A 16909-nucleotide genomic window follows, 5' to 3' on the forward strand; every position below is an offset into this window, starting at 1 on the left:
ATACAGTATTCTGTCTGCATGTGTGACTGCAAGCCAGAAGAGGGCACCAGATCTCATTATAGGTGGTTGTGAGCCACCACATGGCTGCTGGGAATTGAACTCAGGACCTCTGGAAGAGCAGCTAGTGTGCTCTTAACCTCTGAGCCATCTCTCCAGTCCCACTCCTTAAGTTTTTAATTTTAGACATCCAATTCATTTATTACTCATGTTTTGCTTCATTTCATTTTTATAAATTACTTTTGTTAAATGTATGAGTGTGTGTCTGTCATGTGTGCAGTTGTCGGTGGAGACCAGAAGAGGGAATCATATGCCTTGAAGATAGAGTTACAGGAAGTTGTGAGTCACCTGATGTGGATGCTGGGAACCAAAGTAGGGTCTTCCGAAAGAGCAACAAGTACTCTTAATTGCTGAGTCATCTCTTCAGGCCCATGCATCCCTTTTTAATGGGACCAAACCATTAACTGGATACAAAAGGTTATTACCAGCCCCAGCACTCAACTTAGAAAACTCCTCCCAGAGCCCAGCGGTGGTGGTGGTGGTGGTGGTGGTGGTGGTGGTGGTGGTGGTGGTGGTGGTGGTGGTGGTGGTGGTGCACGCCTTTAATCCTAGCACTTGGGAGACAGAGACAAGCAGATCTCTGAGTTCAAGGGCAGCCTGGGCTACAAAGTGAGTTCCAGGAAAGGCGCAAAGCTACAAAGACAAACCCTGCCTCGGGAAAAAAAAACAAAAAACCCTCCTCCCAGAACCCAGCTCTTGATTCTATCAAGTAAAGATATCTTAGAACCCCAAACGTAACCTTGTCAAAGTCACAGCAGACTCTGCAAATGTAAGTTTTCCCAGTGTAAATTCTGAAGCCTGAACTCCTATAGGCCTACTGAGAACTGGAATCTATCAGGACCTATCTTCAGATGTGCTGGTCTGAAGCAGCCTTCTTTCTGCTTGTCTATTCCTGCAGCAGTGGCCCATGTCCCAGTTCACTCTAATGCATTTGTGCACGCTGCCTCACTCACTAATCTTTCCTCATTTCATTGGTCACACTCCTGCTTCTGTTACATAGTCATTTCCTCTGAATTAAAACATTCCTTCATGCGGGGAGACACCTAACACTCCAGAAGCTCAGGAACTTCCTGAAACTTACAGGATTCATAGAGCCCCTCTTCAGGGCTGGAAAGCAGTGAACAGTCCCTGGGGATGACAGACTCCGATGGAAGCTGCCTGCAAGCTGGGCAAGGAGCTCAAGTATAGCTTTAGTGTGTCATCAGCTTGCCAGAGGCTACCAACCTGTCCAAGGGAGAGATCATATATGGCTAGCACCCAAGTCAGCATCCTTCAAGCTTAAAACCACCAATCTTGCCCTGCTAGAACCTTCTGTCACAGCCTTTTCTCCCCAAATTTTAGTTATCTAAATTCAGTGCTCCTAGTCCATGACTAAATAAGCATTAGAGATTCTGGGGAGCCCAATAAAAAGTACCTACTTATTTAGAAGGTTCTCAGTCAATAATCCTGAGTGATTATTTACTCAGGATATGTGGCAGTGTCTGGAGACCTTCTTGTTATAATTGGACAGACAGTGAATGAAGTGGGTATTCTACTCCTATTCATGGTTAGAAATCCTGACTGCCAAGGTTGAGAAAATAAAAATAGTACCTTCTCTAAGCAAACTGAGGATTAAGGTGTAAACAGAGGGGAATTGTATTGATTTTATTACTGTTATAGATTAGGAGAGCTGAGTACACAGCTCAATGAAGAGTGCTTTCCAAGCATGTACAAGACAATGGATTTGATTGTCAGCTCTGAGGAAAAAACAGACTAGGGACCTAGTAGGCAAGGAGACTCATTCATACAGCCACACGAGCAACTATGCCCCCTCCTAAAAGACTTACAACATACTGAAGTTAAGAACATGTGCTCCCTGCAGGACACTCAGTCTTAGGAGAAAAAAGGAAGTTGGCAATGACCATGTTACTCTAGTATTGAAAATAAAAAGGTGAAAAAAGCCAGTGTTATATCATTTAGCAATGTAGTAATATTTATACCATGTAAGTCAAATAAGTAACTTGTTTTAGAAATTTAAAAATTGTTTTTAAAAGCTGAAGCACTAAAATTCCTGTTAAGCTCAAGATTTAAAGCACTGAAAACATAAGACCCTAGTAGAATGTGTGTGTGTGTGTGTGTGTGTGTCTATGCCCACATGCATGCGCATGTGTGTATGTTCCCCACAGCAAAGCATGTTCTGATTTGGGCCAGGTGAAAATAAGGCCTAGGTCAATATAATTACATAAAAATACATCATATCAAAAAATACCACTAGAAGACAAACTATAGGCTGGGGATGTTATTTGCAAACTATGTGACAGAGTGATTTAATGGTTCATCTTAATTTTCAATCCGACAGGAATTAGAATCACCATAAAAACAAACCTCTGGGCATGTACATACGGGATTTTTATGATTAAGCTGAGATGGGAAGATCATTCCATGGGCTGAGTTCCTAGCTTGAAAAGGAGAATGGGAGCTGAGTAGCAGCATCCATTGCTCTCTGCTTCCTGACTGTGAGTGCAGTGTGACCGGCTGCCTCAGGCTCCTGCTGCCACACCTTCCTTGTGATGACTTTCTTACCCCTGAAACTATAAGGCAAGGCAAACCCTTCCTTCCTTTCTTAAGTTGCTTTCATCAGATGTTTTGTTGCAGCAATGGGAAGAGTAATAGAAATAACCTTACAAAAGGTTTTGCAAGTTGTTTTTGTTGTCATTGATTTTAAAGACAAATAGGTAAAAGCTTTATACAAATCTGTGGTGGAACATGCCTGTAATCCTAGTGCTGAGGGGACTGAGGCAGGAATGCGAGTTCAAAACCAGCCTAGAAGGTATGGCAAGACCCTGTCTCCAAAGTGTTGGGATGAGAAGGCCTCAAATAATTCATAAAATACAAGTCAGTTCAAAAAGGTTTTAAATTAGGTTTTGCTTATCAAAGTGGAAGAAAAAATAGGAGTTAAATGTTGATAAGGGTGTAAAAGGTATTGAGAAGCTGGAAAAGTAGTGGGATACAAACTTTCTGTTGACAATATGACAAACGTGTACTCTATGAATTTACTCTAGGAAAACAAAAAATATAAAGAGGTAGTTAAAAATTACTATAGCCAATAAGCATAGGCTAAATAACTTACTGTAAAAAAATTTAACAAAATTTTATAGACATTACTGTTGAAATATTTCACACAGAATATATTCATCATTTAGTCTTTTTTTTAATGAACTTACAGTGGAACCTAAACATTTAGGATAAGCAAGTTTTTGTTAAAATGTACACACTCAAACCCCCTTTGAGAGGGTGGGTGCGATCACTGGGCGGCAGAGCCACCTGCTACCCAGGCTGATGACCTGAGTTCAATACTGAGACCCATACGACAGAAGGGAGAAAACTGATTCCTGCGGTTGTCCTCTGACCTCCATACATGCTCCATGGCACTCAGACACCCACATATTTACACCCACAGTAACTGTTTTGGGTTTTTTTTTTTAGGGGGGGGGGCAGTTAACTACAGGAAAAGATGGAGCTGGAAAGATAGCTCAGCAGTTAAGAATACTTGTTGCTCTCAAAAATGACCCCAGTTCATTCCCAGCATAAGGTTCATGATCCCTTGTAACCAGTTCCAGGGGATCCAACACCATCTTCTGGCTTCCATGGATGCAAAGCAGGTAAGTGGTACACAGACATACATGCAGCCAAAACACTCACACACATTAAAAAAATAAAAATGTTTTTCCGGTCTAGGAAAATGTAAAATGTGATTGCTACTTTTTGATTACCTGCACTTCTACAATACACATACAACACATATACTTTGTTTTTAATAGGAATTAGTAAAAACTGAATTCAATGTGGAAAACTTCATTACAAAGTATCAGAGTTTGAACTCGGTTTTCTTAAGGGATCATTAAGGTTTTTTTAAATGATATATTCAAAATCAAAGCTCATTTTGCTTTGGACTAAATGCTGTTTAAGAATTAAGTTCAGAAGCTGGAGAGATGGTTCAGCAGTTAAGAGCACTTGTTCCTCTTGCAGAGAATCCAGGTTCAATCCCAGACCCACACAGCAGTTAAAAACCCACCATTAACTCTAGAACCAGGGGGTCCAACACCCTCTTCTGGCCTCTGAAGACACTGCACATGAAGCAGACCTACATGAAGGAAGATATTCATACACATAGAATAAAAATAAATAAAATATTTATTAAAAAACAAGGATTAAGTTCACTCTTAGCAAAGAGGCCAGAAGACCAGCCATTGGCGGACATTGGCTCAGCTAGCCCTCTTCCTCCCCTCCCCACCCTCAAGCCTCTGAATAAAATGGCATGCCCTCCCCCGAATCAAATAAATAAGAAAATAAACAGAAATCAATATGAAACCAAGTATCAAAATAACTATATTTGTTCCACTAGATATTTCAACATAATAAATAAAATCACAATTAACCAAAAACATCTTTATTTTTTCAGTCTTTTAAAAAACAAAACAAACCTCTTCCTTTCTCAAAATAACCATGATTAGCTTAGAAAAATGGTGTATATATTCAAAGTATTTCCTTTTAACGGAAACTTCATTTTATAGAATATAGACATTAAAGGTTTAAGAAAAAGCCAGAATCTTGCATAAGGAAATCCATTCATACTTCAGGCCCTTCTCCTCCAGGAACCAGCTGTATTAGAAAAAAAAAGAGTTTATTAATAACACTATCATACCACCTAAAACCCCCCCACTATCATACCACCTAAAAAACCCCATGTGATCTTCATGGACCAAAGCCACCTTCGTCTCTCCCCATCCTTCAATTCCCATTTTCTTCAGGTCATCAATATCTGTTAGTAATCCCAGCATCATTAATTGATGTTTAAGAGTTTCAACTATGATTCCTGATAAACTAAAAGATAATAAAGATTAAGAAGTCAATTAATCTTAAGGACCAATGCTTTTTCAATAGCTGGGTCAGGGCACGGATCACCAAGGGCTCCCTTCCCATCCTCAGCATGTCTTGGCCGTGAACACTGAGCTAAGCAGCTGTTTTGTGAGTTCTGGAATCCCTGTCCCATCAAAGTACACTGAATTCAAATAAAACAGTTTTAACGTCTTACCATTGTTATATTATTTCCATTTAGTAAAATCTGATCTAATTTTGTAATCCTTCTTCCTTCTGGTGTAATTTCACTAAATAAATAGATAAAATAGAGTCAGGATAAACAAGCATTCAAAGGCAATACTTTGGAAACACTCTCCCTCCCTAAAAATTATTCCTGGGGTAAGGAGACTAGCCTGGTGGCAGAGCACACCAAGGACCTGGGTTCAATCCCTAGCACCAAAACTGTTATTCTAACATATGAATGAATGGGAATTCGTACAATTACAATAATTTTCAGAAATACACTCTGCCCACTGGTTAATGGTCACATAAATATAGTGTACTGTGAAGCTTGTTCACACTAATTTCTTAGAAATTCAGGAATAATAACATTAACATAATAATCCTCTGGCCCAACCTCACAATACAAGTAAATAAAGTTTCAGTATTAAAATAATTCCAGCAGGTAATACTTTTTTTAATCAATCATTCTAAACCTGCTATGGTAGTTTAAATGAGAATGGCCTCCACAGGCTTATCTGTTTGAAAAGCTTGGTCCTGGGGTAGTAGAACTGTTTGGGAATGGATAGGTGTGGCCTTGTTGGAGGTGTGTCACTGGGGGTGGGCTTTGAGGTTTCAAAAGGCTAAGTTATACCCAGTTAGCTCTCTCTGTCTCGTGATTGTTGTCTCAACATGTAAGCATTTAGCTACCGTTCCAGCTCCACACCTGCCCGCTGCTGCCACACTCCCCACCATGAAAATCATGGACTGTAAACCCTCTGAAACTATAAGCAAGCCCACAGTTAAATGCTTCCTTTTATAAACTGCCTTGGTCATGGTGTCTCTTCACAGTAATAGAAAAGTAACTAAGGCACCTGCCTTTAGTTCAAAAAGAGATTTCCTCCCCTCCTCCCCCAATTCTTTAACTTTTAATACTACTTACAACTCAGTGACATCTTCCAACACCATATCTGAAATTTGTTGTTAAGAAAATAAACAAGGCTGAATTCATTCTGGTTTATGTTTTTGTTTGGTTCCTAATATGTTCAACACAATGGTGCAAATTCAAAAGGTTTGTTGTTGGCAAGAACCCTATCTTCGCTCTGCAAGCATACCTCTTAAAATGCTACCAAGTTCCTGGAAAATAAATTTATTTTTAATGTAATAACCAGAAACATATCATCTGTCTATAATTCTTATATTAATATATCTTCAAAAACCTGTACCATTACCACTTTTTAAAAGGATACTGACAAAGTCATCAAATCCTAGAAGTGTACCAACAATTTCTTTATCACTCTTCATCACAATGTGAATTCTGGATCCTATACACTTGTCCACGAGCTCTGCGGAAGGAAAAGGGTTGTTTTGCCCACTTATTAGTTCAACAAACATTTGAGTGCTTACTTTATTATTGTCATATCATTAAACAAAAAGCAGTTATTCAATAACTTTACATCGTATACAAATCTGTTCAACCATTAGCACGAATGTTTGCCTTAGCTTTCACTTACCTCTTTTTTTTCTTTGCTGCAATTAATATGACTGTGACTTTATTTAGATTATTTGGTTAATATATAAATATGCTCACACCAAAAGATGGAAACCATATTTTTTCCTTGTCAGTGTTTCTACCGATGAACAGTATCTAGCATATACTGGAGTGGACACCGCAAAGACTTTCGACCACAGCCACATTCATTAACTTCACCAGCGCCAAAACATGACCGGGGAGAGGCATTATTATCGACCTCAGCTTCCTGTCACTTCTCTCACCATGCCTTTACCTCTGTGCCTAGAGACCAACCTGAGCATCTCTGTAGCCAACTTAGCACTCTCCGCACGATCTGAAAGCAGTGGCTGTAATTTAAGTTCATCATTCCACAATACCCTGGCACAGTGAGGGAACCGCTGGTTGAATTAATGAATAACGGGGCTAGTTTCCAGATTTCTCTTTTAAGATTCACTGTAGACCGTGGCGCCCTCCTCGCACAACCAGATACAATACAGGGTCTACCTAACCTGGAGACCGAAAAGGCCAAACTGCCATTTGGGACGGCTACCCATGACATCTTAACTGGCGGGCTCACAAAGAAGGCCGAGGACGACCTACACCAAGAGGGACCTCCGCCGGCCACCGACAGGCAAAATGGTCTGTCTTCCCAGCGACGGCAAGGGCGGGACGGCCGAGCCCGGAGGGTCAGCGACCCAGCCTCGGCCGCCGGCGCAGAGCTGCAGTAACCCGCCCGCTCCTCGGGGAAGATTTTTACCTAGTGGCAGGAGCTGAGACGGGTTCGTGGTCGCGTTAGCCGCCATGGCCACGCCGGAAGTGGCATAAGGCCACCGGCGCAGACTTTAAAAGAGCGCGCTTCCGCCCTTCCCATAACCGCCTCAGACAAAACTAATCGCAGGCCGATCTTGCGATCGGGTAGGTTCAAATGGATCACCGAGAGATTCGATAGAATCGTTCGGACCTCTATCGGTGCCACTATCCCGACAGGCACCTGTGGTGACCCCCCAGTTTTGCTAAACTTGGGAGATAGTTTGCTTCCTCTACTCCGGAAGACCACAACATACGAGATCTCTGAGTCGGCTAGTTTTCCTCTAGTAGGTTGCATCTGAAGCCAGGATCTTTCTTCAGAACAATAAAATCAATTCAGATTTCTCATCAATTCATTCTGCGTTGTCCTCAACAACTACTCATTTTCTTAAGGAATCTGGTATTTTTAAGCCTAGAGGACTGAAAACCTATACACAGCATATTTTTAAATCTATACCAGATATTCACAAGTTTTTTGTTTGTTTGTTTGTTTTTTTAACTACTTTATACATTTCTTCTTGTCCTTTCTAGAAGTCTAGTTTATTACAGACTTTTAAAATTACTATCAATTACTGATTTACAGGCAACCGCTATAAGTCACTCCTTGTGTTGTTGTAATCACATTTGGAAAACGTGCTATCACACTTCTGTTTTGGAAAAAGATAAAAAGCTGCTGTGTGGAATGGCCAGCAATCCTAGCGCTTACGAAACAGAAGGAAGCCACAGTTGCCAGCATGGACAACTTAGTAAGACCCTGACACAAAATAAGAAATAAAAACTAATGAGAGCTGACACCTAGCTTAGCAGTAGGGTGCTTTCCGAGCATTCATGAGGCCCTGGGTTTGAGCCCTACTTAAAAAAAGAAAAAGAAAAACAGAAAGCAGATAAATTCTTTACCTTCGTCTGTCTCATTTGTATATGAGGGACTTAAAGCTAAACAGTCTAAATATGTGCGATCATAATAAACAACATTTATTTTTACAATGTTTGGTAAGCACTCTTCATTCCTTCATAGAGCAAACAAAAACCAATCAATACTAGCAGCTTGCTGGGTATATAAAGCAACGTACAGAAAAATCTTCTACCCAAGTGAGTGGAAAGAAGGACAAGTAATAAATTTCATGTATATAGCACTATGAAATTTAATATGTAAAGCAATACCTCTAGGGATCCTGGAAAACTCAACTTCATTCCCAATTTCAAGCCAGTAGTGGCTTTTCCCTCCAACCCCATTCCATAAATCTTGTGTACCTACTAGGTGCCAGGGCAATTACAAATATACTCTTCACAGCCATCCTTTGAGACAAGAATCTGATTCAGTTTCTTGTGCTTAAAGAAGTTTAATAACTGTCCCATGGCCACACAGAACAGCTTGAAAAGCTTCACAGAGGAGCTGACAGGAGTCTAGTCTTACATGGTGATTAAAGGGCGGATAAACAGAGAAAGGGCAGGAGTAGCATTCCAAGCAAAGGGGACATTATGTGCAATCAGGATGTGTCACTTCCAAGCTTCTCTTACTGATCTTGCCTTCAAGCCATACACATTTCTCTTACATTTAGCATAAAACACTTGCCTTCTCAAGTATATTTCCTTAACAACCTCAATCTTAACCAATTTTTCTTATTTAACTTTATGATATTCCTCCATGTCCTGGTAAAGATGTTACTCATGTTTTAAGACCCTTCTCAGAGATGATCACCTATTCTGACTTTCATGGTCTTGGTGGAGTATATCCCTGGCGGGCAGCAGTGTTAATAGTTGTCCGAGTTATTTGGGTGTATTTTTTTTATATAATTATTCAACAAAGCCACCTCCCCTTAAAAGACTGAGTTCCTCAAGACTAAGAATGTTGAGACAGTACTATGATTAAATCCACTGGTTCTGAATTTAGTGACTTTTTTTTCAAATTCAAACTTCACAATTTTTAAAAGCTTTAAAAAATGTTTTAAGATTACATTTGTGTGTACCATGTGAGTGAACATATGCCTCTGTGTGTGTGTGTGTGTGTGTGTGTGTGTGTGTGTGTGTAACAGAGGACAATTTGAAAGAGTATGTTCTCTCCTTCTAGCATGTGAGTTCTGGGGCTCAAATTCAGGACAACAAGCTTGTCAGCAAGCACCTTTACCTACGGGGCCATCGCATTAGCCCCACCACAATTTCTGCTAATTATTTGACTTACGGGTATACTATTTAAGCTTTTTAAATATCAATGTACCTATTAGAAGCAGCGGTGGTAAATACAGTATTATTTTTAATTATTTATTTACATACACACACACATATATATTTATGGGTGTTTTGTTTGCATGTATGTCTCTCTTAGTCACTGTTCTATTGCTATGAAGAGACACCATGACTAAGACAACACTTACAAAAGAAAGCATTTCACTGGGAACTTGCTTATAGTTTAAGAGGTTTGTCCATTATTATCCCGGCACGGGGTGGGGGGCGGGGATGGCAACATGCATGGCACTAGCAGGAGCAGCAGCTGACTGCTACATCCTGACCCTGAGCCTGGCTTGGCTTTTGAAAAACCTCAAAGCCCATCCCCAGTACTTCCTCCAAAACCACACCTACTTCGACAAGGTCACACCTCCTAATCCTTATAATTCTTTCAAACAATTCCACTCCCCGGTGACTAAGCATTCAACTATACGACCTATGCAGTCCATTCTTATTCAAACCACCCCAATGTCTGTGCACCACATGTGTGCCTGGTGTCCATGGAGGTCAGAGAAGGCATCAGAACTCCTGGGACTTAAGTTACAGACAGTTGTGAATCATCATGCGGATTCTGGAAATCAAACTCGGGCCTTCTGGAGGAGGTGTCAATGCTCTTAACCATGGAACTATCTTTCTCACCCACTGAAAAGACTATTTTAATGATTAAATGAAATAACCTATGAAAATTGGTTAGGACAAGATCTAGCCTAGCAAACTGTATTATATTTGATGTATTGTTACTTATTTATCTTTGTTTCCTAAATACTAACATGATAGTTGGCTTAGGGTGGGGACTACATACAGGTAGCATTATTAATTGCTTGCAACTTTCTCATTTGGGGGGCTGGTGAGATGGTTCAGTGGGTAAAGGTGCATTTTGCCAAGCAGGATGACCTGAGTTTAACTCCTAGAGCTCACTAGGTAGAAGAAGTAAACCAACTCCCAAAAACTGTCCTCCCACTCCAACCAATGAAAAGTAGATGTACAGGGAAGATTATTTTATAACTATAAACCATAGAAAGGCACCCATTTGCCGGGCGGTGGTGGCGCACGCCTTTAATCCCAGCACTCGGGAGGCAGAGCCAGGCGGATCTCTGTGAGTTCGAGGCCAGCCTGGACTACCAAGTGAGTTCCAGGAAAGGCGCAAAGCTACACAGAGAAACCCTGTCTCGAAAAACCAAAAAAAAAAAAAAAAAAGGCACCCATTTATCTTGCTTGGTGCACTATAGCTACCACATTCCTAGATTTGGTCTAATCGATGTTCTTTGAATTTATTCCATCTCGTTTATGCCCATTGGCACGCTCCTTAATCTTTGTAAGGTTCTAAGCACAGAGTAAGGCTCAACTCATTTATGAAGCCTCCTTCTTTTCTACCTTTACTCCTGTTTTATTTTCATCAGAAAAAGAATACTACAGTCCATGCTTTAAGTCTCCCATGGCGTGAACAAAATGAACACTAGCAATTTTCTGTTTGCAGTGCTGGGGATGAAAACAGGACCTCGTGGATACCGGGAAAGCCCTCTACCAATGAGCCCACCGAGCCTTAGGCTCCTAACCTGTCCTGTTTTGTTTGCTTGGCTGGTTTTCTTTTTGGTTTTTGGTTTGGTAGGGGGAGGTTGTTTTGTTTTGTTTTGAGACAGGCTGTCACTAAGATACTCAGGCTGGCCTTGAACTCACTCTGTACCCCTGCAGTCCTTGAACTTTCTTCTCTCCTGCCGCAATCTCCCAAGTAGGAATTAAATTCCAAGATGGAATTAAAGGCCTGCACCATTGGGCTTAGCAACATTAGCAATTTTTAATGCCACAAAAGAGAAAAAAATCTTTTTAGACTCTGAAAAGTGAACTCAAAGCATTCACAAAGTAGAATGAACAAGATCATTGGACATGTTCTTTCCTGAGGCAAGGAACAGCCAGCTGATTCCAGGTACAATTACAGTGAGTTGGAAATTGGGCCCGAACTCCTTGTCTCAGAATGCACCCACACTGGTTCCTTATGGAGCAGGTATAAATGAAATTCAGGAATCATCACAAAGTATATGTATATAGAAAAGGCTTTTCAAGATGTTATATATTCAGAAAAGCATTTAAATTTCCTCTGAAGTTAAATATCATTATATAAACACAATCAAAATGTCCTTTCAAAGTGAAGTACATAAACATACTGGGCTTTCTCTAACTAGTATTTCTTTCCAGACTTAGAATCCCCTCCCTAATACTTTTGAAAATAAAAGAAATTGTTTTTCTTACTAAGGCATTTGTCCTTGTGAAGAATATCCTGTTAATGAATTTATTCTACAGTAATGCAATTCACTTAAAAACTGATGCAGAGTCTGGAAAAATGGCTTAGTTGGTAAAGTGTCTACCACCCAAGCAGCAGGACCTGACTTCAGTACCTAGCACCTATGTAAGAAAATCTGGGAATAGTGACTGACATCTATAGTTCCAGTGCTGGGGAGGCAGAGACAGGGGGGGCCCTAAGGATTGCTGGTCCACACATTTAGCCAAATCGGTGAACTCCAGGTTCGGTGAAAGACCCTGTCAATAAATAAATAAAGTCATTTCTAAAGTCATAACTATGTCTCCTGAACAGTGAATTAAATATTGATGTTTACTGGAAGCAGAAATCTATCCACACATTTCAAACAAAAGTGTGAAATGAGACTTAATTTTAGCTATGCCAGCTGTGGAAAATATTAACACAGTTTACATCAAGAAAATAGTAAAATTCGGGGACTAGAGAGATGGTTCAGCATTTAAGAGCATAGACAACTCTTCCAAAGGACCAGGATTCAATTTCCAGCACCCACATGGCAGCTCATAACTGTCTGTAACTCCTAGAACTAACACCCTCACACAGACATACATGCAGGCAAAACACCAATACATATAATATAAAAATAAATAATTTTTAAAAAAGAAAGAAAATAGTAAAAATCAAGTAGTTAACATAAAAGGGTAACATGTTAAGAAATGTTAATGTACTCTGTATCCTGGGAATAATGTATTTTTCACGAAACCATGAGCACTGTCAAGAATTTTGTAATATAAAAAGGATATGGATAGTAACATACTGAAAATGTTGTATAGTTTTAGTAGCACTTAAACAATTTACTTTTTGAAATTGTAGTTCATTCAGCAAAGGATTTGGAAATCCTTGGAGCAACAGATCTATTTTGTGCTACTTATAATAAACCCCAGAAGATGCAATGAAAATTGTACACACACACACACACACACACACACACACACACACACACACACATTTAATCATGGTACTGGAATAATCATTTCACAGGTAAAATGTAAATCTTTATTGCCAAAGATAATATGATTCAAGGCTTACATTGCTTTCAAACTCTTACATATAATTTATGTATTTGTTTTTGCAGGTCTGAGAAGGATCCCCCTGTTTGCCTAGACTGACCTTAAACTCTCGATTGGGAGAAACTTGTCTTTTCTTCCAGGTTTAATAACCATGTCATCTTCTCCTCTCCCTGCCCCAGGCCCTTTAGCCAGGTGTGCTCAGTTTCAACACTGACTACTCTGTACTCTGCCTTTGTTCTTCTTTTCCAGCCACTTTCTAAATTGGCTGATCAGGAGGAGACTGTGAGATCGAATCTCCGCTAAGGAGGAAAAACTAAGCCCCCACCCCCCAAACCACCACAACCTGGCCTTAGGAGGACTGAGGCTATCCTGATCCGAAGTCCTTGCTCCTCTGATTTTTGGACTGTGACTCTTCTGGTCTGAAATTATTGTTATTAGTTCTTATTGTTGTTGTTTTATGAGACAGGGTTTCTCTGTGTAACCCTGACTGTCCCGGAACTCTCTCTGGAGACCCTGCTGGCCTCAAACTCGGCAATCTGCCTGTCTCTGCCTCTGGAGTGCTGGGATTAAAGGAGTATGCCACCAAGCCCGACCGGATCTGAAGTTATAAAGTACTGCTGGGGCTCTATAATTGGAGTCGTGAACTTTTACCTTGTGAGCACATTTCTAACACTATGTAGCCCAAGTTGGCTTGAAACTTGCAATCCTCCCACCTCAGCCCTTCAAGTTCTGGTTACATGCATGCAGCCACTGCCTGGGACTGCACATAGAAATTCGATGAAAAAAAATTTAGAACGAAATCAAAGAAAAATTTGTGTAAGCAAAGCAACTTAATTTAGACGTCGAATACACCAGATACCGAACGTCATAAATATGCCTCCTTGTTAACATTTAAAACTCAAGGCTGAGAGATTCCACAAAAAGAGTTAAAGAGTGAAGAGAAAACACGTTCATAAAGAAGTAAAACTGAGGGAAAGAGGAAGGAGATTTCAAGAAGGAAAAATAGATTTTAGAAGTGATTTGACAAAGAACGTAGGAAGAAAGGAGCAGGTGTAACCCGCAGCCACACTCAACCCCCTAGGCTTTCCTCCACTGCTACAAAGGGTCCATGAGGGTCAGCATCTGCCCTGCCCAGCTCCACCGGTTCTGTAGGCCGCGCCTTCGTCCTGGAGGCCCCGCCCCTCCTGCCATACAGCCACGCCCCTTCTCCACCTCCTTCCCCTCTAGTCCCGCCCCCTCTCCGGGCTCCGCCCATGCCGCCTCAGACCCCGCCCGGACTGGGGCGTCCGGGTCCCGCCCCACGCCGCCGGAGGCGGCTGTAGCGCGTCAGGTGACAGCCCGGAAGCTGCGGAAGCGGATGAAGCAGAGCCGTGGAGGCCCTGTGGGGCAGCGCGGTGGTGAGGGAGCTGGTCGGCAGCCCCCGAGCCCGTGGTGCAGCGCACATGCGGCGCTCGGGCTGACAACTGAAGGCCGCCGCTCTGGGTCGTGCGGCCGGGTCTCGGCGGTTGGAGTCACGGAGCGGGCCTGCGGCGGACGCCCATGGAGAAGGCTGGGCGTGAGGGTGACGGCGCCCCCTGCGGGCCCGTCCTGCACATCGTGGTGGTCGGCTTTCACCACAAGAAGGGCTGCCAGGTGAGGACCGGCCCGCGCCTCGGCGCCCGCGGCCTTCTGCGCAATGTCCCCCCCCCCCCCCCCCCCCCGAGAATTGCATGACGGGCAGCGGGGGGTTCGGGCTTAGGGGAAGAATGACTGCCGCTCCTTCTGTTATCTGTCAGTCTTCACCGACCTGCTGCGTGTCTACCCGTAAAGGAAGTCTTGTAGAAAAACTCAGCATTTGAACGCCGGGAGGTGGTGAGCCGTGGGTTTCCACCCGAATGCTCAAGTAGGCTGACGCGCTTGTAGGCGCCTTTTCAGGAGAATCAGCTTCCTTTGTTTATCTCTTGCAAGCCTTAGAATCTGTAGTTTAGGGCTGGCGGTCGGTCCCGCCCCCTTCTCTTGTGCCATTTAAGATTTGATCCTGTCCAGAGCTTTTCTTCTGGTTAGGTTGACACTCCAAATCAGTTGCAGTAAATAAAAAATGTAATTTACCAGGCAGTGAGTGCAAATGCATGCATTCGCTTCTTAGCTGGCTCTGCAACCCACTGTAAAAGGAGCATTTGCTTTGTGTTGAAGGCAGCGGAGCAAAATAGAACGGGTTGTTCAGTCTGAACAAACACTGGAAGGCAATGATGTCATAATGTGCTAGTGGATGTAGATTGAATACTTAAGGTATTGAAAAAACGATTACTACTAATAGATAACGAAGCATTTGGTTTCTTTCCTATCACAGAGAATGTAACATTAAAAGACTGACAAAAGTTCAGTTTGTTAGATGATAACAGTAGTGAAGGGAGTGAAGAGGTGTTGGTGGTGTGTGTGTGTGTGTGTGTGTGTGTGTGTGTGTGTGTGTGTGTACTGTTAACTTCAAGTCAGGTGTGGTGGCACATGGCACCATCCCAGCAAATGGGAGGCTGAGGTAAGAGGCTTATTTTAAGTTGGGCAGGATACTTAGACCCTGTCTCAAAAAAGAGAATATTAACTTTAAGGTGTTGTATTCCTTTATCTACAGATTAGAAAGATAGAATGGCACTAAAAAGAAAATAGTGTTATTGCATATGATATTAAGATGATTTAGTACTTCAGAGCTATAGCTTTTGAACTAATTAGTTGCTTTGTAAGATACGAGTAAAGTGACAAAACTTGACAAAAATCTTACTGAAAAAAAAATTACTGAGATCATACTAAAACACAGCCCTGGAGTTAGAAGTAGTACCTTTGCTTCCTGTGCCGTGTGCTTCATGTGTGTGGCAGTATAGTCTCTCTGGGTAAAGAGCAATGTGGAAACTCGCTTCAGAGCTACACTGAATGGAGCTCTGAAAAGAAAGAAGAAAACATCAGTATTGATAGGCGTTAGTTTAGAGTGTCCTAATTCTTGCTGTCATTTGAAAGTCTAGATTTTATGTTTTCTACCTGTCTTACTGGTTTTGTTGGTAATATATATTTCTGTAAAGGAAACTGTATGTAGTGCTGCATAAAGATTAGAGAACAGAAAAGGAAAGATACAATAGCACCCTGAATGCTATGCCATTTCTTTGCCTTTGGATTTTGGTTTCAGCACACAGGGTAAAAGTGACTGCTTTTGTAAACTGAGTTCTGTGTAGAAGTCAGGAGGCCTTGTAACACTACTCCAAGACCAGCAAATACAAATAGCTTCCTAATTTGCTCTTCTCTGTTTCTTTTGCCAGATAATTTATAATAATTGCAATGAAACAGAAAAATCCTATTTGAGTTTTTCCCCAATTGATACTCAGAGTAACCTGATTATCACCTTTGTAAAATGACACCTACCTGGAGTATAATGGAAACAAAGCACTAAGAACCTAATCCTGGGCTGGGGGAATGTAGCTCAGTAGTAGAGTGCTTGCCTAGTGAACACAAGATTCTGGGTTCAGGGTGGATCTCTGTGAGTTAAAGGTCAACCTGGTCTCCAGAGTGAGGTCCAGGACAACCAGTGCTACATTATAATCAGACCCTATCTTAAAACAAAACAAACAAACAAAAATACTTATTTCTCAGATGCCCTGCTCTTTTTCTAAACGTCATACATGAATACTTATTTACATAATTGTACACCTCCTGTTTCTCTCCCAATTCTTCTTGTGTCCTTTCTTCTTAAATTCATGTTTCAACTTGGTTATTGTTATACCTCGTGCAAGCCTGTATCCATGAGAGCTCCTGCTTGCACACACACACACACACACACACACACACACACACACACACACTTAGGCTCTTTGGGGGGGCCCACCACCCAGCTCCCAAATAAGTCACACACAGAGGCTTATTCTTTCCTTAACTTTAAATTATCCCATCTACCTTTGCCTTTGG

At 41.6% G+C, this 16909-nt stretch overlaps 2 protein-coding genes across 5 annotated transcripts in view; one reads left to right on the forward strand and one right to left on the reverse strand.

Annotated features, from left to right (window-relative positions):
• Positions 1-4402: 4402 nt before the first annotated feature.
• Positions 4403-7519, reverse strand: Lsm5 (LSM5 homolog, U6 small nuclear RNA and mRNA degradation associated). Of its 3 annotated transcripts, none has more exons than XM_052719756.1 (5): positions 7386-7519; positions 6366-6461; positions 6059-6086; positions 5132-5204; positions 4403-4698 (listed from the first exon to the last, which is right to left on the reverse strand). In XM_052719756.1, the coding sequence occupies exons 1-5, from the start codon at positions 7429-7431 to the stop codon at positions 4666-4668; spliced, it is 276 nt and encodes a 91-aa protein (XP_052575716.1). In that variant the 5' UTR covers positions 7432-7519; the 3' UTR covers positions 4403-4665. The 3 variants fall into 3 exon arrangements, with proteins under 3 accessions (XP_052575716.1, XP_052575717.1, XP_052575715.1); XM_052719757.1 differs by having other exon boundaries at positions 7138-7446; XM_052719755.1 differs by having other exon boundaries at positions 6923-7446.
• A 6776-nt stretch (positions 7520-14295) lies between these two features.
• The window catches only part of Avl9 (AVL9 cell migration associated), a 51996-nt gene continuing 49382 nt past the window's right edge, over positions 14296-16909 (forward strand). For both annotated transcript variants that reach the window (XM_052719301.1, XM_052719302.1), the window contains exon 1: positions 14296-14614. In XM_052719301.1, coding sequence (XP_052575261.1) covers positions 14522-14614 — 93 coding nt within the window. In that variant the 5' untranslated portion in view covers positions 14296-14521. The remainder of the gene's footprint in view (positions 14615-16909) is intronic.

Source organism: Peromyscus californicus, unplaced genomic scaffold (genome assembly GCF_007827085.1).
Source record: "Peromyscus californicus insignis strain IS unplaced genomic scaffold, ASM782708v3 Scaffold_6__1_contigs__length_162567912, whole genome shotgun sequence".
NCBI classification, from domain to species: domain Eukaryota; kingdom Metazoa; phylum Chordata; class Mammalia; order Rodentia; family Cricetidae; genus Peromyscus; species Peromyscus californicus.

Coding starts and splice junctions, on each gene's coding strand:
- Lsm5 (XM_052719755.1), bottom strand. CDS start 7,187: ATGTCATGGGTAGCCGTCCCAAATGGCAGTTTGGCCTTTTCGGTCTCC. Junction 6,087..6,365: donor AGGATTTGATGACTTTGTCA/GTATCCTTTTAA, acceptor AACAAATTTCAG/ATATGGTGTTGGAAGATGTC. Junction 5,205..6,058: donor TTGGAAGATGTCACTGAGTT/GTAAGTAGTATT, acceptor CTATTTATTTAG/TGAAATTACACCAGAAGGAA.